The sequence below is a fragment of the Balaenoptera acutorostrata genome, chromosome 7 (genome assembly GCF_949987535.1).
Source record: "Balaenoptera acutorostrata chromosome 7, mBalAcu1.1, whole genome shotgun sequence".
Classification (NCBI taxonomy): domain Eukaryota; kingdom Metazoa; phylum Chordata; class Mammalia; order Artiodactyla; family Balaenopteridae; genus Balaenoptera; species Balaenoptera acutorostrata.
The window spans coordinates 33,149,399-33,174,389 of NC_080070.1; the positions used below are offsets into that span (position 1 = coordinate 33,149,399).

A 24,991-nucleotide genomic window follows, 5' to 3' on the forward strand; every position below is an offset into this window, starting at 1 on the left:
TCTGCTGTATAACAAAGTGAATCAGCTATACGTATACATATATCCCCATATCCCCTCCCTCTTGCGTCTCCCTCCCACCCTCCCTGTCCCACCCCTCTAGGTGGTCACAAAGCACCGAGCTGATCTCCCTGTGCTATGCAGCTGCTTCCCACTAGCTATCTATTTTACATCTGGTAGTGTATATATGTCCATGCCACTCTCTCACTTCGTCCCAGCTTACCCTTCCCCCTCCCCTGGTCCTCAAGTCCATTCTCTACATCTGCGTCTTTATTCCTGTCCTGCCCCTAGGTTCTGCAGAACCATTTTTTTTTTCAATTTTGTTTTAAAAGACACATTAGTTGATTAATAAAACTGCAGGAGGAAAAAAGTGAAAATTTATATCTAAATGACACAGCAAGAACTTTATGGAGTGATAGAAAATAAGAATGTTTTGGAAGGGCTAGTTAGATTACACAGAGCAGAAGAGTCTATTTGGTACCATGGGCTTTCAGAAGCCATTGAATATTATCAAAGGGGAGAGAAAATACAAGAGCTACTTATTGGAAATCTTACCAATAAACAGATTACTCTGACAATGTGCAAGATAATTTGGAAGAAGAATTAAAAGCAACACAGCCATATATTGAAGATGAACCTCGTATATGGTAAAAATTTAGACTACTTTTTACTCTTCTCATTCAGAATTTGAGATAACCAGACCAGGTGTTGTGATTTCCCATCCTATGCATGTGTCTTAGTTCAGGCTGCTATAACAAAGTACCATAGACTGGGTGACTTATAAAGAACAGAAGTGTATTTCTCACAATTCTGGAGGCCCAGGATCAGGGAGTGAGCATGGTCAGGTTCTTGGTGAGTGCCCTCTTTCTGATTATGGATGGCTATCTTCTCTCTGTGTTCTCATATGGCAGAGAGTTAGCTAGCTCTCCAATCTCTTCTTGCAATTTTAAGAGCACTAATATTCACGAGGTTCCACTCATATGACTTAATCCCCTCCCAAAGGCCTCACCTCCAAATATCATATTGGGATAAGAATTTCAACATATGAATTTGAAGGTAACACAAACATTCAGTCCACTGGAGGTATAGGTTCTAAAGCCAGGGTCGAGATGAAAATTGCATGTAGTTAAAAATGCCATGGAGAATCCACTAGGATTCAAAGGACAAAATTTTTGTGTATGTTTTTGCATTTTTGCTGTGGTTTTCCTTTCCCTAGTGTACTGCTCAGTAAACTTTTTCTGTAAAGGGCCAGAGAGTAAAGATTTTAGGCTTTGCAGACCGTACAGTCTCCATTGCAACTACTCATTTCAGCTGCTACAAGAAAAAGCAGCCATAGACAGTACATAAATTAATGATTGTGGCTGTGTTCCACTAAAAGTTTATTTGTAAAAAGAGGCAGCAGGCTAGATTTAGGCTGCAAGTCATAATTTGATGACCCCTGACCTAGTGCATTGGAAACTAGTATTCTTTAAAGTGGAGAAAGGCCACGAAGTAAATTAAGAGTGGAGGCTATATAGTCTAATTTACATAATATAAATGTATATGAAACTCTGCTGTTTACACTGTAAATGGTTTTATGTATCTTCTGTAATTTTTAGGGTCTTACTGGTGAATAAAATTAATTTTATCTAGGATCAGTAACTTTTTAAATCAAAAAGGACTTAAATCTTAACCCATTAAATTCAATCTCACCTTCTCAAAATTTATTGTTCATATAATTTTTTATGCAGTCTAAGAGGTCATTTGCCTCATTTACCTAGGGATAATGAACTATGTTATGAATGTCACAAAACTGTATTTCTTTTAAAATGTTTTCTAATTCAAACCTGTAATTGTATTTTATTTTTATATTTTTCCCAGTAACTTAAATATCAAATTCATTATATACTTTTTCTTTTTTTTTTTCAATTTCCTTACTTGTCAAGATAGGCTAGGTGAAACTGGTAATAAATTCCTGCCCACACCTGAGTGGTGTAACACAGTGAGCATTTTTCTCAGTCCCAGCAGCTCTCATCCAAGTGATGACTTGAGAACACACCTTGTAGCTATGTCAGGTGGAACTGTTGACTTCTAAATCCCTGAGTAAGAGAAAAGAGATCACAGCTGTTCTCTATACTTTGGCTTGGAAGTTATATGTGTCAATTCTGTTTATGGCTAAGTTACCAGAAATAGTCACTCTACCCCAATGGAACTACCTGTCAGGCTGAGAATGCCATCTTCCTGTGGGATCAAATGGGACTTAGAGAACACATAGCAGTGCCACATTCTATTGTATAAAAGGCCATCCAAGAACCAATTCATAGTGATTTGGTTGAGGTTTGAAATTTATGTAGGCTAAATATCCAACATAACATATAATAGCACATGGAGACATAATGTAAACCCTGTAAAAAGTCAAAGGTTATTACCAGGTTTTAGTCCCCAGTTTAGATAGCTAAGTTATAATACTTCCATGAGTCATCAGAAGAATTAGTTAAGAATTAGGGAACCTGTACTGTAGAAGAAGAAATTCTATTCAGATGTCATAATACTTGACAACCACAAATGTTATATGTGGGGTATTGATATTTTATCCAGTTCCTTCCTTTTAAGGATTTAATGATCATTCTTAGCCAGGCATAGTTAAGAGAATACTCTTTGCTCTAGGCCATCGTTTTGTTTTACCCCGCAATTCCATGAATCCATTATTGTTTCCACTGATCTGCACTGTGGTGCAGTTATGAGAGCCCTTATTGCTATTTGTTGGGTATCTTAAGGCTTTGATTTTGCACATACTCTGAGATCACCTTAAGCATCAAGTCTTTGTCAGTAGGGGTGCTAAGGATGCTTTACTTCCCTCTAATGAACTATGTAAAATTGGCTGCCTGCTTTGTGTATGATTCCAAAAGTAGCAGAATGTTACCATAATCTGATCTCTCAAATCTGAGCCTTCTCACTCTGTAAATTTACCCTGGATTTTCTGCCAGGGTTGGAGCTATATTCAGTTCCTTTAGACACAGTGATTCTCACCAGGCAAGCATGGATTTCTGGGTTTGGAGATGGGAATTAGTATCTCTAGAGTTATGAGCAGTGTGTGTGGTAAGAAAAGGCTTATTTAGCAAAACAATGCAATTTCATATTTTGAAAAACAATTGTTTTTATGATTTAAACTCCTGAAACTAAAATTTAACCATCTTCCTGGCTGCTGGAAATACACAAATGTTGGTGACTTTCAGCTGTTGAGAGGATGCATTTCTGAATCAGCAGGGAATTGGATTTTTACATTTATTAAAAGGCACATTGGGTTTAAACATGAGGTTTTTTATGATGGAAAACTCAGAGTAGATACTTCACTGTGCAGAGAAAAGGAAAACCATGACATGATTGGAAGATCTGAGGGCAAGAGGGTCAAAAGGTAAGTATTCAGAGCAGTTGGTAAGGGAATAACAGGAGACTGAAAATACCTCTAGGAAATCCTTAGCAATGTAAAGGTGGAGGGCACAGGACATACCTGAGTTGTGTGGGATGAGAGCTCACTTTATTTCATTTGGATGTTAACAGAAGGCTGATAAAGTTGTGATCACTAGGAGTGCATATATGCTTGAAGCATAACCTGTAACCTCTTGTATGGCTAAAATCACAAGCCCATCTGGGCCTTGGTTTCGTCTACAAAGTGAGTGGGTGGATGACAGCCAAGGTCTCTTCCGTTAAATGATTCTGTCATTTTCTGAGTCTACTCCCCTTCCCCCAACACACAAAATCAAACAGCCAACAGTCAACGAACAAACATTCATCAAGCCCACATAATGATCCAAACATTGTTGGCCAAAGTCCTACAGGTGTTGCGAAACAGGATATAGACTTTCCTGTCTGCAGGGAACTTATGATCCATTTGGAAAGACAAGGTAAAATTGTAAATAATGCAAAAAGTACATAATTTTCTGTTAGAATGGGGTAAGCAAAATACAGCGTGCAGGACAACTCTGGCCCAATAGCTATAGCTGCTCTCACATTGCATACAGCAGAGATGAGTTGTTGCCACAATGTATGGCCCACGAGCCTAAAACATTTACTGCTTGGCAAAAAGTTTGCCAACACTTATATTAGAATAATCAAATAATGTCACAAGGCAAAATGAGAGAGATTCCAAGTGGTAACAGAGAGGACAGAGCTATTGGAGATGAGATAAGGCCCAGCCTGCGAAAGCGTCAAGGGGTCCCAGCAATCAGAGAGGAGAGAGCAAGGAACCTCCATTTTCTGTAGAAAAAAGGACATGGGGAGCAGGGATCTTTATAATTAGTAAGACAATGATGAATGTAACCATGTATTATATTTATTACATACTTTTCTAGTCGTTTTTACTATGCTGGCCCTCAAAATAATTTATTTGGAAAAATCTAAGCCTTTTAAATATCCTTCACAATGTTGCTCCAAAATCAACATTGATTAAAAATTCACCACCCCTCTCCTGAGAAGCAGGAAATGTTGCTGCATTGATACTTCTAATAAATGAAAATTTGTGATTCACTCCAAAGATAATTAGAGGAATATACAAATGAATTTCAAGGGATATTAACATAGGAAAATCTGGAGTTTGAAATAATATCAGTATTTATTGTATTTTGATTGAGATATTTCTATTACTATCTGTCCTTAATTCATAGATGTATTTTATTAACCACCATAATTTTGACAAATGAAAATACATGAAGCTAAATGGTAACTACAGCAGATTCTGGGCCTGATTATTTTCCACCGTGTCAAACTTTGCTATCATGGTAAACAGTTGATTTTGATGCCTTTAAATATTTCTCAGTGCCTCTGAGCCCTTTAGATGCTATGGGGACACACACTGAAGCCCACTCACCCAGAGCTGCACAACCCAGAAAATGTTCCATGTTCCAGAATTTTCCTTGCTCTTCTTTCCTGCCCCAATACAAATTTGTTTTCCTGAATTTACTTGGTATCTTGTATCTTGGGGGCCTTGCTAGCTACTTGAAGAGAATTAGATGAAATTGGTTAATACATCTTTTAGTATAAATCTATTATTATGAGTGTTATGAATCAGCCCTAGGATGTGGAAGAATTCATTCACTCCTGAAATTTCCCATGCTTGGTAGTATGCTAGGCCCAGGGGACACAAAGATGGATGTTAGCTTGAGAGTAGCTTCCTGTCTTCAGCAGTGTGCTCCAAAAGGTGGTCCCTGGGTGATCTCCACATGCATCTCCTGGTCTGCTGATTAAAATATGCAGCTGTTTAGCCTCAAAAAGTGGCTTATTTGGTGAGAATACCTGGGGAGGACATGCGGAATGCACATTTTTACCATTTACCATGCTTCTATTTTTCTGTATTTTTAGGCTAAGGGGAGATGATTCCTGGATTCAGGGCACTCATCAATCAGAACACTGGCAAACATGGCCAGATCTGACTTGCAGATGTGTTTTTAAAATTGGGAAGTTTCACATAAACACTTGGTTTCTTCCTTCTGAAAAATTAGAAGCTCTGACATCACTAGGTTTGTGTTTCTTGACTGAATTCAAGGAATTTTTCCCCCGTTATAGGTGGACAGAGCCTCTATGTTCCTGTTGGTTCAAATCCCTATCATTCTCTCCTGTGTTACACACCTGGCCACCCTTATTCAGATATCCTCCATCCCTGGCCCTTGTAATCATTTGATTGAATGACCTCTGACCTATTGATAGATTCAAGTGGATAATTACAAATTAAAAAAATTTTTTTAAAACTCTGTTAATGTTATCCCTGTTTATCTGTGTCTCAGGTAAGGCTGGGACTTAATTCTATGCAAAAACTTTGAAAGGCCTTAGGAAGTGGGAGTTCTAGGTTCTAGAGCAGAGAATGGTCAAAATATTTGGGGCAGGTGGTCACTTTCAGTCATCTGGCCAGCACGGATTTGGTTTAGACTGTTGAACACAGGTAGCAGGTAACAGAATTGAGATCACCTTATTTCTTTCTAAATCTAGCATTCCTATAGCAATTGTCACCATGGTATCTTGATGTGTTCTGACAGGGGAAATTTCGCTTATTAAAAAATGTGGTAATGAGGGAAAGAGAAACTCCTTCCATGCTTTAACCCTGGAGGCATTTCCTCAATGAAGAGCTCAGAAATATGAGTGTACATAGGATGGAAGTTCCACCATGATCTGACCCAACCAAGGGCTGGTGATGTTTTTTTGTTTTAAAAAATATTTATTTATTTATTTGGCTGCACCGGGTCTTTGTTTTGGCATGCAGGATCTTTAGTTGTGGCATGCGAACTCTTAGTGGCAGCATGTGGGATCTAGTTCCCTGACCAGGGATCGAACCCGGGCCCCCTGCATTGGGAGCGTGGGGTCTCAGCCACTGGACCACCAGGGAAGTCCCCGGGTGGTATTTCTTAATGATGAGGCTGCAGATATTCAGCTGAAAGAATCCTTGAACCTGAGGGCTGGCAGCTAACTCAAGGTTGTAATACTCCTTGCGTGCCTCTTTTCAGCATTTGAGGCACTTGTGCGTGTTAATCTCACCTAATCCTTACAACCACCCCGTGAAGTAAGTGATGAAATGCTCATTCCCATTTTATAGCATCAAAAAGAGATTCACTGAAGATTAGTCAGCTGCTTCAGGTCAAACAGCTCTTCTAATAACAACTCCCCTGAATTTTAAATTACAACCAGTGTTTTAAAATCTTATTCAGCGTTCACAGCTTCTGTGGAGCATGGGGCTTCTATTTACATAGACCACCCGATGAGTGGAGGCCCTAGTTGTGTGGTGTGGGCAGTTCTGAGTCCTGGCACATTGATGGGAAAAGTTTGCATGTGGGTTGCACTGCAGGCATAAATAAGACGTGTGATAAGCTTTGTGCAGTTCTTAGTGGGCTAGCCAGACTCATGAAAGCATATTCAAAATAAAGTGAATGAGATGATACAGAAATGACCTTGAATCTGATATCATTTTCAGTACCAAAAAAAAGAAAAAAGAAAAAAGGAAAAAAAGCAAACTTTAGTACTGTGCCTATTGTTAGGGACAAATTGCTTGTGACAAACTTCAGGATTGCAGGTAACAAGCAACACTTGAACTGAGAAGCACTGATGCACCCCACACTGCCTCAAGTCTGTCCATATCTCCTTACTCTAGAGATGGGAGCTTACCCTAGAGGTGAGCTGGTTGATGTAAAAGTCACTGTGGGAGAGCAGGGGAAGAATGAGTCCATTCAGAACAGATGCTAGATTAATTTGCTTAGGCTGCCATAACAAAAGACTGCAGGCTAGGTGGCTTAAACAGAAATTTATTTTCTCACAATTTTGGAGGTTAGAATTCCAAGATCAAGGTGTCAGCAGTGTTGGTTTCTTCTGAAGCCTTTCCCCTTAGTTTGTAGATGGCCTCTCTCCTTGTTTTCTTCGGAGGCCTCTTCTCCTCTTCATTCTTCCCTCTGTGTCTGTAGCCTAATCTCTTCTTATAAGGACGCCAGTGATATTAGATTAGGGCCCACTCTACTGACTTCATTTTACCTTAATTAGCTCTGTAAAGACTATTTCTAAATATAGCCACATTCAAAGGTACTAGGGGTTAGGACTTCAACAAATGAATTTTGAGGAGGACATAATTCAGCCCATAACAGATGCTTATATTGACCTTTTTCAGAGGATTTATGAATTGTCAGCATGCTTTTTGATGGTGGATAGCAAGGTACTCACATCACCAGGTCTTAGAGATGTTTTTAAGTCCAGGTTTCCTCTACCACCTTTTTTACTGAAATAAATAAAATGCATAAAATCTTATTAGGATCACACAAACGAATACAATGTTTTGCCTTAAGGATCATGAAGTTAAAACTCTATCGAAAGCTAGTGGGAAGCAACTGCATAGCACAGGGAGATCAGCTCGGTGCTCTGTGACCACCTAGAGGGGTGGGATAGGGAGAGTAGGAGGGAGATGCAAGAGGGAGGGGATATGGTGATATATGTATAGGTATAACTGATTCACTTTGTTATAAAGTAGAAACTAACACACCATTGTAAAGCAATTATACTCCAATAAAGATGTTAAAAAAAACACACAAAACTATCGAAGACAAGCAAGAAAGGAAGTAAAGTAAAATAAAACAGGTGGAGATTCTAGACAGCTGGTGAGCACATTCCTCAGGCTCAAAGGTACTCAGTGTGAGCCCAGTGATTTCAGATCTTCTGAGTCTTTGAGAGGTTGCAAAACTGCATTTTTATATAAAGTTTCCCAATTTTTAAATGTTGGCAATGTATTCCTTTTTCAAAAAAGAGAACATTGTATGAGTCAAACAAAACATGTCTGCTAACTGGATTTAACCCATTGCATTGGGTTAGGCTGGTTTGGCTCTAATGGCCTATACTAGATCAGAGTTTTTGACCCCAGCTCTACATGAACCCTAGGGATATTTTTGAACCATTACTATGTAGTATTTAATTAAAACATTTCCTCATTGGACAAAACAGTCCATGCTTTAAAAGGGAGGAGATATGGGGATATATGTATATGTATAGCTGATTCACCTTGTTATAAAGCAGAAACTAACACACCATTGTAAAGCAATTATATTCCAATAAAGATGTTAAAAAAAAAAAAAAACATTCAAGGACCAAATTAAAAAAAAAAAAAGTCCATGCTTTAAATCTAGCAATAATCAATTTGGCCAGAACTGACGTATAGGACCCATCCCACATTTCTCTAATTATGACTTTTGCAAGCACTTATGGAGAGTTTTTACTATTTAATCTAAAATCTTAGAATACTTGGTTTAAAATTTTAAAAATTATACAAATAGCCTTGGACTATTGTGTAGTTACAGAATCATTTTATTAAATTCAATAAATTATTTCTTTCTGAAATTCCGTGTATATTAGGCTGACTATTCATTGTGTAATATTTATATGCAGAACATGAAAATAGTAATGACTTACTAGGAGTTTTCTGGGGGCCAGACACTGTTCTAAGTACTTTAAAAGAATCCATTTAATCCTCTCAACAACCCTGTAGAGGTGAGATCCATTATGACTGCCACTTAACTGATGGATAACTGAGGGAAGCCCTTGCCCAAGGTCACAGAAAGAGTTTCTTAATCATGTAACCCTGCACTTAACTACTACTCTAGGGTATGTGACCCGAGTTGTTTTGTTTTGTTTTCGGGGGGTGGGGGCATTTGGGAGTCTTTAACTTCTCTCCTCAGAATACCCTATTCGTCCTATCATACCTAAATTTCAATCTTCCCCACCCCTCCCCCCAAAAGATCTCATTAAATGTCTCAAACTGGGCAGAAATTTCATTTTAAGAAGTATGCCTAATAGGTACAACGCGAGCTTCTTAAACCATAGTGTTTGTGAATAGAATCCCATAGGATGAACATAAAAATTAAAATTTAAAAATTGTGTTTTCATGTTCACCAACCTCTCACCGACAGTATTTACTTCAATTATGAACTTAGGCAAAAGACCACAATAGGCCTGGCAGTACCTGTGACTTTGTCACAATAGAAATTAGAGATAATTTAAAATCTCAATACATAAAACTGTTGTAGAATTTTCAAAATATTATTTACATTCATGGAAACTCCAAAATTACATTAATTATGGGTCTACCACTATATCATCTTATTTACTGTGGAAGAAAGAAACACGTCTATTTCTGCATTACAAATTCGTTTTGTAGATGCAGAATTTTTATCACTGGACTTGAACATAACTGGTTTTCTTTATGATCCTATTTTGTTGCTGTTGTTTTTTGGCCTATGTTTTGTTTTATGCATTAAAAAATTTTTTTCTGAGAAGGAATCAATAAGTTTTACTGCAATGCCAAAGGGACCAATCACGTGAAAGAGTAAGAAAGTAACATTTACTTCATTCATTTATTCATCTGTCTTTCCATCTATCCACCCATTGGTTCCATTGAATTAATTCGATTAAATATGACCATCATGCGTTGGACTCAGTGATAGGTATTGCAGACTTAGAGTAATGTTCTTACATACCCACCACCAATCTTCATTTGATTTTGAAGTCTGGAAAATCTGCCGAAGGCTCCCAGAATGTACCGGAATCTTCACATTTGAAATACCTTTGTTTTTTGAAAGACATCCTATTTGCATCAGTCTCTTAGCTGAGGGAAACCCAAGGCCACCCCTCACTCTATTCTTCCTCTTCCCTTTCAATCTCTAATTTTTCTCTTATTTGCTGAAACCCACGCAGGCATGCTACTCACTAGAAATAAGAGGAACATTGATACATTTTAAAGACTGGTAATATAGTTTGTACGTCATGATATTAGTTCTACTGCTGCAATGTCATCCTTTATTGCCAACATAGTTTTTCATGTTTGACTATAGATGAGGTAGCAGATATCAGTACCTGGATTCTGTTTGTCAGTGGCAACTGGAGAGTGTAACCTCGTTTCACCCCAATCCCTAGAATGAGAAAACAAACAATACAGTCCTGGATCAAAACAGTTAGGCAAGGGAACATCAGAAAGTTTTGTTAATTATAAATAGTCTTTCTAAAAGTAAGCACATGTGGTTTTCAGTTCCAGTCATGACAGGGTACCTAGTATTGGGCCAACCCTCCTACTGAAAATTAAACCAGTGAAACAACATATATGAAACAACTGTTATAAGGCATTGGCAAGTAGTGAATGCAGGCAGGACTTGAGGAGCAATGATTCTTGAGCGAAGGGCTAGGAATGGGGTAGAGGTCAGCTGGGGAATAAAGATGAGTTTTATTTGGGGATTGCCAAAGTGTCTGGGATTTGAAGGACAAAGCCCCAGAGGGGAAGAAGCTTAAGAGAAAGAGTCCAAAAGATCTGTATACAATTTCCTCTTAAATTTTAGGCTGAATTCTAAGCAGGGCATGTGCAGGATGAGACTTCAAGAAACCAACAGAAAACAGCATCTGGGAGGGGAAGGAGCTGAGAAAAGATTTAATAAACAGGACACAAAACGCTAATCATAGAGGCAAAAAATTGATAAATTAATTGCATTGAAAGTAAGGACTTAAGTTCTGATTTACAGTTTATGAAGCTATTTTCCTTTTAGAAGCTGTATTGCTTTACCTCTCCCATTTGAATTTATGATTATGTTTTTGTTTGGTTCTATGGCTCTAACAATGATTCTGTAGAGGAAACAGAACCATACAATGTGGTATTTGTAAATGGGGTGCCTTTACCCGCTGCTAACGCTCAGGGGTTTTGAGCAGATTCGGTTCAACTCCTCATATTTTAAATTTTGGGAACGGGGTTCCCCACCGCTATTCCAATGGGTATCTATGGCCACATTGGGTGAAGGTGGAGGCCTGATCAAAGCAGAAAATGTCAAGCAAACATGTCTTGTGACCCAGATAGCATCATGCCTTTTGGATAGTCAATGGTCAGCAGTTGGAGGCTGAAAGCTGACAATGTGAGGTCCTTAACAGATACTGAAGGGAAGACAAGTAGTAGTAAAATACATCCCAACTGAATTGATTCTTAACAAAGAAGATGTTAATGCTGAAAGTAATAACTCATGAAAGTTAAGTGATGATGTAATAGTAAAGGGATGTTGACTCTGATAGTAATGGCCAGTAGATGGCTATTTCTGTTTTCCATAAGGAAAAAATATTGTATTGCTAACATAAAACTGCCTCAGTGGTTAAGTGTTTCTTTAATTGTCAGAATAAAATTCCAGACTACTTAAACCTTAATGCTGGTTTTTCAGAAGTATTTCTCTTTATTACTCTACAGGTGACTTCACTTTCCCTAGGATGAAAATAGCAACACCAATGCTTTTTTTCTTTAAATTCTTGAATCATAAATGTAACTAAGCCTTCAAGTCTAGCTATGACATTGTTTTATTCATGTTATGAATTAAATTTTATTTTGTATTTGTTGGTTAATCGAATAACATCTGCTACTTATATTCAGAGTATGTCTTTTCAAATAATGACATCACATTTCCAGTCAATTTTAAATAAGTCCAACTGATTTGAAACAATCAAAAAATGTAGACCAAAAAACTATTGTCATCAAGTGAGATTTTAGACAGTATAAGGTAGAATTTATGTCTCAAAAATTCCAAAGGTATTTGAAACTCCATTAACTTGGTATATGGCTACTGATTATAATTGTCTGGGAAATGTTGATGTATCATTTATTTCACAACTTTACATTAACGAGCTATTCATTTATGGCTTTTCTCTTGCATTTTGTATCACAAGTAAATCATCACTAAGTCAATCATAAATGCCATCTACATATTTGTCAGAATTTAAGGTCATCATCTTTAGTTTCCTTATCAATTCTTCAAATGTTACATTTCCCTTTGAACTGAATAACACACAGCCCACAGTGAAAAGAAAATCTCAGCTCTGATTTTATAGCTAGTTCTACACTCCTCATCAGAGGAGAAAAGGGTCTGATCTCACAACCTATTTATATAGATTTTAAACTTTCTAAGAAAAATAAAGTTCTCTATAATTAATGCCTAGTGGTATAAACATCCCTGCTTTAGTGGTTGCCTGGTAACTACATACTGCAGGCTTGTGGGGTTGCTAAAGAGGCTGAATAAACGGAAATACTTAGATTATTTCCAATTCAGGTGGATGAGGGGCAGCAGCGGCCTAGATTTCTTTGTTAAAATTGTTTTTCCGTAATGGTTTTGCACTAAAACATCCTTCTGCAGTAAAACTTACTCTTGTAAATGACTTCTGCAGATAAGAGTCCAATCAGCAAGTAATGGTTTAAGATTTTAAAAACATTAAATAGAACTGAACCAACGCTGCTTCATTGTCCTGTATTAGCCCTAGTTTCTGTTCTTTGAGTGACCAAACTGGGGAATAATGTTCTTACTGAACCTTTAACTCTTCAAAAATATTTTATATTTGGACATTCCTTTAGCATTGAATGACCAAATGCAATTACCAGCTAGAGGTGGTGGTAAAAGGGGCTGGGAGTGATTATAGTAATATATTTATGTTTAGCTTTGGCTTGCTTCTACCTGGCAGATTTAATTTTCTAATTATGTTTTGCTTTCATTTAGGTAAAATTAGCTTGCATTCCCTTGGCACACACCAACTGCAGTTGGTGGAGGAGACCTTCCAAAACCATAGGCTGTTGACAAGAGTGGCTAACTAGATTAGGATTAAATTTACTGAGTGAAATCCACAAAGAGCCTAAGCACATGCAGATAATGACAAGTTGACTAAGAGGGAATGTAGTTAAGTCATATAAAAACTCATTTCTGGCAATGTCTTGGTTTCAAAAACATGTGATAGATACAGGGCACTCAAAGCTCATCTGTGCTCTTTTGTTAGAGTTCCTTATGTCAAGATTTGGGGCTTCCCAGGTTGGTCACCGCGGTGTAGACAGGGATAAGCATGGTCTGGAATATTTAAATTGTATAACTATAGCCTTGTGGATAGAGTCAGAAATGATTTGCTACTCAGTAATTTTGTCATTTGGCAATACTTAGGCATGATAACATATGGTTTGCTCTTTGGAGTTAACATAAATGTTGTCATTGACTGAAATAAAGAATTCTCTTATTCTACCAGGGAAACTGTTTTAGGATATGTGTAAGTTCCTTCATCTTTTCACATGGAAGGAAGCGTCCCATTGCATCATTGTGTATAACTCTTTGGGTTTTTGGTTTAGCGAGTTGGAGGATGTGGCTAGTGAGGTCGAGGCCATGGTTTAATCAGAAAACCACTTGGCTCCCCAAGCTAAGTCTGCATTTCTAGCTGCAGAAACCCATTTCATTGGTCTTAAAAGAGAATCTTGAAGAGTGTGCTATGGCTCAGCACAAATACCTCTATTCCAGGATTCAGAAAATAATGAAACCAATAGTTTTCTCTGTTTGTAAAATATTCAGTATCTCTCCTTCCATTTTTTTTTTTTTTTTGGCCACACCGTGCAGCATGTGGGATCTTAGTTCCCTGACCAGGGATCGAACCCATTCCCCCTACAGTGGAAGCGCTGAGTCTTAACCACTGGATCACCAGGGAAAGCCGTCTCTCCTTCCATTTAAATGATGAAAGAAATTTACTGATTAACGATCATGATTCATTTTGTTATATATATTAGTTTCTTTTCTTCCTGTGTATACTTCCATCTCTCTTCTTTTCCCCACCTTCCAGAAATTTTCACTCTAACCCTGGGATGTCTTTTTTTTTTTTTTTTTTTTTAGCTGTTTATGAAGCTTCAAAAGATTTAATTTCTAGAGCCATCAGTCACTACCCTTTCAGATCTATTTTGGTTTGATGCTAATAGAACCTGTCTTTGTGCAAAGGAAGTCTTTCAGAAAGAGTTAATTTGCAATCTCAACAGAGGCTACTTCTCAGGAGAGTAAAAAAAAAACCAAAAAACCCAGCAAGTGTCCTCCAGGTGGAGAAGCAGCCTGGGCCAGGCAGCTGGTGAGGGAGTTAACTCCTCGTGTTCTACTTCTGCGCAGTAGGGTGGGATATTCCTTCAGCCCTCAGCAGTGGGCAGTGGCAGCTTTAAGGTAGAGACAAAATGCTGTTTGTTTTCCTTCCCAGGTCCTAGATTTTGGCAGTTAGAAAATGTGCTGTCCTGTTTTTTCTTCCTTTTTTTTTTTTTTAACCTGTTTATTTTTCATTAAAAAAAAAAAAAAAGTGAGAGGGAAGAAACCACTCAGGGATTGATTCCTTTGTGATGTGATTCTGCTTTAATTTTATTTAGACTAATAGAAGCTATTTCTTCCCAATGGCCATTTTTTAAAATTGAGCTGCATGTATAAATTGAATGGGATTTGCTTCCCAGAAATACTGTCATGTCATATTCCCAGTTCTTAACTCCCAAGTGAAGTTTATTCTTTTATTCTTTTTTATTCCCCACCCCCCAGAGGTGGGCTGGTTAATTTCTTGGGTAGTAATTCAACATCAGTATCAAGTATCAGTATCAAGAAAATGTATTACCTTGTGATGTGAAAATGCATTTTGAAAAGAACAAGGAATGCTTTAGGTTTCAACTTAAAATTTTTACTATCAGTTCAGCACCTAAGTTTTACGGTCAAATGCTTTTCTTTCTTCTTATAAGGAATCTAGTTATTCTAATATTGAGCAATTTCAGAGAGAATATTTGATAAAAGAAAGTGGTACAATGAACAGGGATGGAAAACTTAGGGCTAAGAGAGGGAGTAGCTATCAGAGTGAAGTCAAAGAAAAATAAATGAGCACCTCTGGTTATACGATACCCTGGAGGTGATTTCTAAACCTTTGACCCTTAACCCCAGGGTTCCAGGTGAAACTTCTTTCTTGATGTAGACCTTTTCTGGAAGGGAACTTTTTACAATGTATTGATCTCCCCCCCCCCCGCCCCCCCCACTTCAGGGCCTTTGCAGAAAAGATTTTTCTCTGCCCCGTTTTGTGTCATATTTAGATCCAATTTGGAAAGTGAAGCAATTAAAGTGCCGAAACCTTTCATTAGGAGTCTGCCATTTTAAAGAATGAACTCTGATCTGTAACCCTCAGACTAAACATTCATCTTCCAGAAATTCAAGTCCAGGATTTGGTTATGGTTTGCTTTTACTTCTTTGAGACACAGCTTGAATGCCTCCATTTGATTTTGTGCTTTCAACACATTTTTGGGATCTGGTGATTTGGGAAGGCATGTACCATACGGTCTTGATAAGGTGATAGATTTTCACATCCTAGGAATTGGCAGGAAAGGGTAGGAACTGAATCCGATGTGGGAAGGGAAAATTAAGAGCTTGAGCCTAATTCACTCATCTCATGAAATACCTTCTGAGACCTATAATTCCCATAAAATCAATTTTTAGGCAAGTTTTTGTTTTCTTTTTGTTTTTTGGTGTGTGTGTCCCCACCACATGGGAGTAATTCTTTTAAATTCTCTTAAAAGTAGAGAGCTTTCTTTTACAAGCGATGACACTTAACACTTCTCGGTTAGCCCTTCAGAAAATCACTCAGCTTTGCGGTAAAGAACAAAAAAGTGCCTTGCTTCACCTTTCTTGAAAAGAGATTGTATAGAAAGGTAGGGCTGAGGGGCCGGGTGTAACGTAATAAAGGGTAGCAGCACGCATTTTGATCTGGAAGTTGATGGTTTTGGGAGAAGGAGAATCAAACAAAGGCAGGCATATACACCAAATGGGTAAAAACGCCCTGGCGGCAGTGTTGGATGTAAAAAAAAAAAATGTTTTCTTTTCTTTTTTTTTTTTTTTAAAAAGCAAAGGGTGCCTTCTGTGTTTTCTAGAGGTGGGCTAGAGAGGGGGCTGAAGTGAAGGACTTTCCTGGCTCTAACAGAGAATTCGGATTCGGGAGGCCGGACATTTAATCAGTCCGTCGTAGCACCGCCGGCCCTTTGGGGCCGTGTCAGGCGAATCAGCTCTTAGGCGCCTTCTTTCCTTCGCCTCGCCCTGGAGCTTTGATTCTCGCCTCTGCGCTCCGGGCCTTAACCCGGCCTGGGCACGTGCCCAGTTCTCTCACCTCAAGGAGCCGGCTGATGGTTGGCAGCCCGGGGCGGGGACCAGGCGGCGGCTGGCGGCGCACCGGCGCGCAGCGGGTTAAGGCGGCGGCGGCGGCGGCGGCGACGACGACGAGGGGGCGGAGGGAGCGCGGCGGCGGCGGCGGCGGCGGCGGCGGCGGCCCGGCTGCGAGCGGCCGCGTCCCCGGACGGCCGCGGGTTAAGCGCCGCCCGCCGCCGGGAGGGCTGAACCCGGAGCTACCGCTCCGAGCTCGCATTCGGATCCGCTAGAGCAGGAAGATGGCGACGGACGGCGCGAGCTGCGAGCCCGACTTCTCCCGCGCCGCAGAGGAGGCGGCGAGGGCCCCGGCGGAGGCGGCGGTAACCGAGGTCCCAGGGTGGGCGCGGGGCTCCGGGGTGGGAGCCCCCGGGGCGCTCTGCCAGCCCGGGCTCTTCCGGGTGCGCTCTCCTCGGGGTGCCCCCTCCTGGGGGTGCCTCATCCCCCGAGGCCGGGGCGAGGCGGCCGCCTGGGTTGGGGATCCCGCCTCCTTTCCGAGCCTCGTGGGAAGCAGCCCCGGTCCACCCGGTTCTCGGGGCTCCCCGCGTGTGGCCTCTGCACCCAGTCCCTCCGCTTCGGTCGGGTTTGGCCAGGGGTGAGGGCTGGGGTGTGTTTCCTGCCGAACTGGACCCCCCCCCATTGTTCGCCTCTCGCTGCGCGCGTGGCTGTGGGTGCGTGTCTCGGGGGTGCCTGGCACCTCTCAGCGGACCCAGAGAGCAGCGAGGGGGAGGCGGGTTGGCGCCGAGCAGGTGTGGGGATGCCCATTGTGTGTGTGTGTGTGTGTATTCATTCGTGTGCCCGAGACCCCTTGGGAGAGGCCCCATGCCCAGCTGTAGGCGCTGCTGCCGCTGAGCGCCGGCGCTTTGGGTCCCAGCTGCCTGCTACCCCATGTCTTGGTGATGGGGATTGGGGTTGGGGCGGGGGAGGTGTCCTCGTTCTTCCCGAGACGATGCCCGTGCGAGGTGGAGGTTCAACACCTGGTATCAACAGTGTGTTTCTTCCCTGGGGTCTAGAAGCCAAATGAGCTTCCAATCCATCGCTGGTCCCTACTTTCACCCCCAGAATCTCCCCGTGCACAGAGGCTCAACGGTTGGTTTCCAGCGCGTACCTTAGGGGAAGGCTGGTCCCACATTTCCTGCGTGGAAATGTTTTTGGGGTTTGGGAAGCAGCTTGGCAGGAGCTGCAAGAATCTGCAAAGAAAGGCAGCTCTGGGAGCGCCTCCCACCCTTGGCGCGATTCTGCTGCTCCCCCAGGAGATTCCGGGTAGGATGGAGTGAGCCGAGCGTGGACGCCCCTCCGTTTTTCCCACTCATGACCTGACCGGCGTCGGTGAAGGAGCAGCTGAGGGCAGGGCCAGGTGTGAATAGCCAGGGCTGCTTGAACTTCCTCCCCTTCCGTTTGGAGGTAGGGCTTTCTGGAGAGGTAGAGGAGAGACGTGGAGGAAAGCTACTTGGGCATGAGAGGAGCTGAGCCTGGGAAGGAAAGAGAGAAACAGGGAGAGAAGGAAACAGGGAGGCGGAGGGCTGCTGATTTCCACTTGTGAAACTGACAAGTTTTGATTTGAAACTTTTAGGAAAATAGATTTTTCATTCTTTACGTAGAAAATGTGATCTTAAGATTTCGTATGAAACCTGTCTACTTGTGATGCAGGAAATCAGTTCCCCTATGTGAAGTAAAATAAAGAAGCTAGCTATTAAGACAACAAACCTCTCTGAGAAGTTGAAGTGATTGGGTACCTTCATCCCCAAGAGATGGTAAGGGGAGGGGAGTGAGAGAAAAAAGAAAGAGGGGTGTGTTTCTTGTTTCCCAGGAAGGTTGAATTTGTTTGCTTAATTGACTTAAAATGGGTTTTTCTATTACCCTCAGTATTTTAATCACCTGACAGTTAAACCAAACAAAAACAGCTGAGTTATGCTCTGTAGCTGACCTATAGTTTTATTTGGTTAGATTATAAACAGAGCCTTAGACCCTAGGCAGATTTTTGTGTTAACAAGTTCAGTGTTCCCTTTCTGCTGTTTAAAATTTGCAGGAGCCTGATTTTTAACTGCTTATAGGTAGAAGTTTGATCATTTCACCCTGGTTGATTTGAATAGCCATGAAAAAACTGTGAAAGTGAAACCCCTTTTCTATTTCCATAAAGTCCTACAGGGTTCTGAGGAGATGCAATAAGAATTCTTAATCTAGTATTTAAAAAATGTTTGGCACTTTAGTGAAATTTTAATGATGGCTTCTTATGCAGTAAACTGGACATTTCACTTTTCACTTAATAAAGTACGGTCCGCCTATGTCAGCCACTTGACCTTATAGACTGATTTTTTAATGAAAGAAAAGCTAGGTTGAAGAATATTTGTCATTATAACTGCCTCTTATCTAATGATTAAAATTTAAAGGCATGTTGACGCATTTTGAGTTTATGGCAGCTGAGGACTTAATTTTTTAGTGGATAATTCTTTTTTGAATTTTAGAAATCTATTTCATTTCAAGTTGGTTTACTTATTATGCATTTTATATGTGTATTTGGTAGTAATGAGTCAATGGAGACCCAAAGCAGTAGACTATTTTTGAAAGTGAATGTTTTCACTAAGTTTTGACTATTTAGATTGTTGCTTAGAGACAAGTTTAATTTATAGTTTTCAGCTTAATATGATTTTCAGTGGAGTGTTTTAAATTTAGTTTGTGGTCCTTGTTCTTAGCTGCTTAAATCCTGAAAGCATCCCAAGTATAAGGCTAAGGTAACAGCTACATTATTCAATAGGGTCATATTAATAGTCTTTGCTGTGAACCATGCTGGAGACCTGGGTTATTTTCAGCGCCTTAGCCAAATGTGATGACTCTTAGACTATATTGCTATTTCTACTCTGAAAATAACTCCTAATGGACAAGGCACTATGGAAAACAGAAATCTTCCAGCTTTTTATTGTCACCAAAGAATTTAAGAGTGAAAGGAAAATGTAGATCTTTTTAGAACTATGTTTGGGAGGCTGACCAACATTCTTGTCATTCTGGGCTTTTCTGGAGCAACTAATATATAAAAAGTAGATATAAATTTTGTGGTCATGGTGATAGTGACAAGAAAAAACTTGGACAATTTTTTTGTTAAAAATGCACAATAGTGATGTTAAACAAATTAGCAGCTGGCACCTTGAAAATTGTGTTTCCAGGTGACAGTACTCAACGTAAATGCAAAAAAAAAGAAATGTTTTAGCCAATTTTGCTAAGCTTTCTTTAAAAAATTAAATTACAGTTATGTGGCAGCTCTAGAGTATTGAAAGTTTCACAGTATAATTTAGGTAAGAAATATTGTAGATTTAACACACATTACCAAATACATACCGAAGTGGAGACATTGTAACATCTTTGCTGTCCTAAAGTAAAACATTTCAGTGCTAGAACCTCACATGCACCAAGGAATCAAATCAAAGACCATGGTGTCATGAGAGGCACAAAAAATTTGCATTAGTAATCTGGAGAAGAAGAGTCACAGGCAGGATTCCTAGTGGAAAGATCTGGAAACATTCCACAGAAGGATGGAGGACTTGGGCAGGGAGACTGCAGGTAGCTGTGTACAAGTGCGCCGGGTTTCTAGGGTTCCCTGAGAAGGGGGCCTGGGGCAAAGATGAGCATAGAAGTTTCAGTCTCAAGTTTGTGCTTTAGAAAAACTGCTTAACCATTGAAGAAATACACAAAAATATTCCCCAAAGATCAGAATATAACTGAGTTTATCATGATGCTTCTTAGTTTATTCTTAAATAGGTTATATATTTCTGTTTGCATCTGTTTTTTGGACTTTGTTATTGTTGCTATCACTGTTATATTTCCCACAGGAGCAATTTTGTTTAGAGAAAAATATTTGTCCTCTTCTATGATTGAATACATGCCTAGGCTAGACTGCCAGTTGGTTTTATCCTCTTGTGTTTCACATAACTTTATGAGGTGAGAAAATGGTTCACAGACTTAGTACTTAGCCATTTACAAATATCTGCTGTTGATCATATGCACAGCAAGGCCCTGGCTGGGAGAGAGCAGCCTCTTCTTTCAAGAAGAGCAGTGCGGGTTTCATTTGTAAAAGCTAAGGTTTCTTAGCACAGTTCCAGGCACACTGTAGATGTTCCACCAATATTTATTGAGTGAAGAAAATGAACACTCACCAAGAGGCTGTGTCATAATTCTTAATGTTGATTGGCTAACTAGAAATTTTACTTCACGTGTTACTAGATTGTGATGAAACTGTTGGCCTGCAGTTTGTAGTAATTAACATTATAGATGTTAGAGGGCTCTTCTTGTTTGAGAACAATGACCCTGATTCTTATGGTTTTGGGTTTTCATTTTTATATTGTCCCCTTCTAAGCTGCTTTTCTCAATGATATTTCAGATACTTCACAGATTTTTTTTTTAATTTTAATTTAATTTCCAACATGGTTAGTTTTCCCTTTAAATTTTCCCTCTGCAAAACAATGGTTGAGGCTGGGGATGCGTGGTGGAGGGATGGAAATTGCACCCCTCCCATCCCGAATTCTTCTAACAATCGAGTCAAGGCCAAATCACCCACTAGGGTGTGGAGGAGGGGATGGTTGAGAGGGGATCAAGAGGGAGATGCAGGGAAGTTTGGAAACAGGAAAAGGAAGTAGAAGGAAAGATTGGGCAGGAAGGAGGTTTGCAATAGTCTGCACATGTCTAGAAATGTGGGACTAGAATTCAGCTTTGAAGGTGCCCAGGAAGGATGGACAGTTTCTCTCCCTTCTGCCCCTGCATACGTTACCACCTAAGCGCCGTCTAAGTATTGCTTTAGAAGGAGACTTTATTTGAATGCACTTGATTGTATTCTTCTCTGTTGGAGCTCCTTTGCAGGACTAATATAACATGGAAAAGGAAACTTGTCTTCGATGGTTAGGTAAAGAAATGGAGAACAGTTACAAGAGAGATGATGATAATGATGACATTGAAAGCAGAGGATTTTAAAAATTTTACTTTAATTTGTTAAAATAACTTGCACAAAATAATGAGATCATATTATTAATGCTGTGCACAGTGTGGTGCCCTCCATGTAGAAATCCTGGTTTTAGAAAAAAAAATTGCTGTCTTGGAATAAATTGTTAGTAAATAACCAAATAGGTTGAACATGGATTTAAAATGTTATTATAGTAAGTGTAGTAGAGCCAACATTGTTATGTGGAATGGACACTTGTTTGCAAATGATTTGGCTTTGACATTTTTATATTTCATTGAAAAGGCAACAAGGTAATGCCAAAGGCCTGAGTTCTTCTACAGAAGGGCCTTGTAACTGTAAGAAGATCATTTAGTCACTCGTGTCTCAGGTCTTCACTTGAAAATCAGCGTGCTGACCTTTGCCACCTGCAGATAATTGAAGTGATAGTCTTTAATGCATTCTAAGCTCCTTAAAGGACAATTACTGGATCTGGATGCCAGCTCACATGTGAAAATGATCCATGTCCCACATAGGGGTGTTGTTAACATTGAAAAACTGAGTTAGATGGACATAGACATTTGCTTTATCTGAGATGTGGTCCTTTTCTTTTTCCAAAGGAAAATTGGAGGCTGAGAGGAGATCTAAAGGGAGGAAAAGGGAGGTAGCTGCACTTAATTACCAGAGGCTGCCGCCCCTAACTGAGCCACGTTTGTGCTTTTCATTCCCATTTTCTCGAACTTGAAATTAATTACATCCATTACCAGGTTTCCTTCCTGACAGTCTGTTTACTTGTTGGTTTTACTTCCTTCTAATACACTGAGTTGCTTGTCTTGCATGACAGACCCCGGGTGGCATGGTTGATTTGAGGTGCATGGCCATGGAGAGTTGATCCCAAGTTCTCAGCATGTGGCTTTAAAGGCACACGCCAAGTTGCCCTACTTTAGGTTACTGTAAATGGTTTTTGAAAAATGAATGAAAATGATTGATCAGTTACTTAGTTGCCCCTAGAGTGGGCCATAACATTGTATCTTAGTAAGACTAGTATATCCGTTTACACATCATTTACATGGTTTGTGTTATACTGAGAGAAAGAGGCATTTTCACACCAAAAGCGGGAGGCATATATGTTAGGTAAAATCATGTAAAGATGTAATACTCTTGCTGTCCTGACACTTCTAGTAGAGGTGAGAAAATAGAGTAAATATGGATAAGTAAGTTTAATATAGTGAGGAAATACACAAAGCAGGGCACGATTAATTGTAAATAAACGAATAGAACCGACTCTAAGACTGAATTGAGAAAATGAGAGATTTATGTGTCTGGAAAGACATAAGGAAGTGGGATTCGAGCTGTGTCCTGAAGAAAATGGGATTCAGATGAATTAGAGGAGAAAGGAGGATTAGGAAGAACGAAATTAGAGGTGTGCAGCCCTGGTCAGGAAAACTCTTACCTCCCTGTGTAGAGAAATCAGGAGGAATAATCTCAAAGCAAGACATAACTGCAGAGATTTGAAATAGTTTTAGACCATGGAAACACATGCTTTTCATCGTGAAAATCCTTATAACTGGCCAAATTCACATCTTAAAAATACTGTAAGTGTTCTTTTTAATTTTTTCATGTTAATGATAGTGTTCAAATTTTGCTTTTTCTGCTTAATCTCAAGATGACTTTCATTGCTTTTCCCTTCCCTACAGCCATTTTTATTCATTCCCAAAGCGTAAACCTTGCTTACACAGAAAGTTCTAAATGCATTATTAATTATTATTACCCACTATTAAACTGGGAGGAAAATACATTTCTGTTACTTCTGAGTAAAGAGGCAAAATCAATTTTCTTCAAATATTTCTCAAAGGCTTCAACGAATGACCTAAATTTCCTCAGTCCAGTAATCCAGTTACTCTGATGGTATGTGAAATCAGGACATTTGGTGTCTGGAAGAGATTTTAAAGATCACTTAGTACAGCATTCTCATTTTACCGCTGAGAAACCTGAGATCCAAAGAGATGAAATAAGGTTCTTTCAGTCCATCTGCTTTCTCAGGTACCCCTCCTCCCTCCCTTGTAAATTCATTGATCAAATGTAGGCACAACCCACTAGATTTGAAACTGGAGGAGATGCTCTTGGTGTCTGTGGGAGAAGCCAGAGCACATGTTTGGCTTTGTGTCTGGTCACTAGATTTTCACCATAGCTGATGTGTTTGGGTAAAGATCTGAGGAACACTTCTGCCACTGTGACTCATAATAACTCCTGAAGGCTTTTATGGTACCCATCAATGTGCTCACCCCATTAATTCCTAAAGGATACAGGTAAGGGTCTTCTGGCCCTTTTTGGCTGTGACTGTTGAATTCCCTACATAAACCAAGTATTTTAGATTTGTTTCTTTCAGGAAGAGGTGGGGGGAGAGTGATAGTGGAGGAAACTTGGTATTGGCCTATGTTCAGTTCTGGCAATTTAAGATGACAGTTCAGCCAGGTTCTATTTTGTCATCTTCCTCCCTTTCCCTCCCTCTCTCCGAGCCTATAGGAGAATATCCAGAAGAATGCCATCCCCACACCTGCCCCACATAATTCAGAGCTGTTGCAGACTGCTGTGTTGAACAGGAAGAGTTTGAGGTTGTGTCTCCTCTTTCATGTATATATGCCCCAAAGAAGTTTTTCTATCTGATGGCCAGACTCTGGATTAGTTTAAGCTGCCTGTGCCAGATTTTTAAAACTAGGTGTTAAGAAGTGCTTTTCCTAGAGTACTTTTCCTGGCAGACATCAAACATGACAGGCAGGGGAGTGGCCTGTGGAGCTGAAATCTACCAGTTTCTTTTTTTCCCTTTACTTTCTGAGTGCCTTGCCATCACTAAAAAATGAGATTTGGATTTTTCTCTGTTAATTAGGAAAAGCTGTTGCAGTAGTAATAAAGCTTAGTCTCTGTACATGTTTGCTTTGTTTTTTTGGGGGGTGGGGGGCATGGGTATCATGTTTGTTTAGGTGCCTTTATGGAGATCCTAATTTTTTATGTGAGTGTGGCATTTAGATCTATCCAGTCTTGTCTCTTCTTTTGAAAATTAGGTTTTCTAGTTAGTCTTTTAAAATATTACATGATTTATCACAAAAATGAGAGGATGAGAGGAAACTTTTGTAGGTAATGGATTAGTTTATGGCATAGATTGTGGTGAAGCTTTCCTGATTATATACTTATCTTCAAACTCATCAAATTGTATACATTAAATATGTACAGCATTTTTATATCAATTTTACCTCGAAGTGGTTTAAAAATTATACAAGTTAGAATAATTATTTTGCTCTTAAACCAAGAAACTTTAGTAATTGCTTTTTCTATATCTAAGTACTTTTGTACTATAAGGGTGTCAGGTCAGATAAATGACACTTAATATGAAACAATAATAGAGTTTTTTTAATGGGATTTTTGCTTCTGAGCTTCTTTATTTTTCTAAAAATACCAAAACGCTTTGAATTTATTTGTAAAATACTGAGAGTCCTAAGACCTGTAACATAATTCATGTACTTTCTTTTATCCTGTTTTGCCAGAATAGGGGATGAAAACATCAAGTATTGGAGAATGACCCTTTGAAAATATTCTTATAATATTTTTA

General features: G+C 39.7%; 1 protein-coding gene across 1 annotated transcript in view; it reads left to right on the forward strand.

The window, feature by feature from the left end:
- Window positions 1–16,574: 16,574 nt before the first annotated feature.
- The window catches only part of CTTNBP2 (cortactin binding protein 2), a 167,020-nt gene continuing 158,603 nt past the window's right edge, over window positions 16,575–24,991 (forward strand). Inside the window, exon 1 of the mRNA XM_057549875.1 lies at window positions 16,575–16,783. Within this exon, the coding sequence (XP_057405858.1) occupies window positions 16,703–16,783 (81 nt within the window). The 5' untranslated portion in view covers window positions 16,575–16,702. The remainder of the gene's footprint in view (window positions 16,784–24,991) is intronic.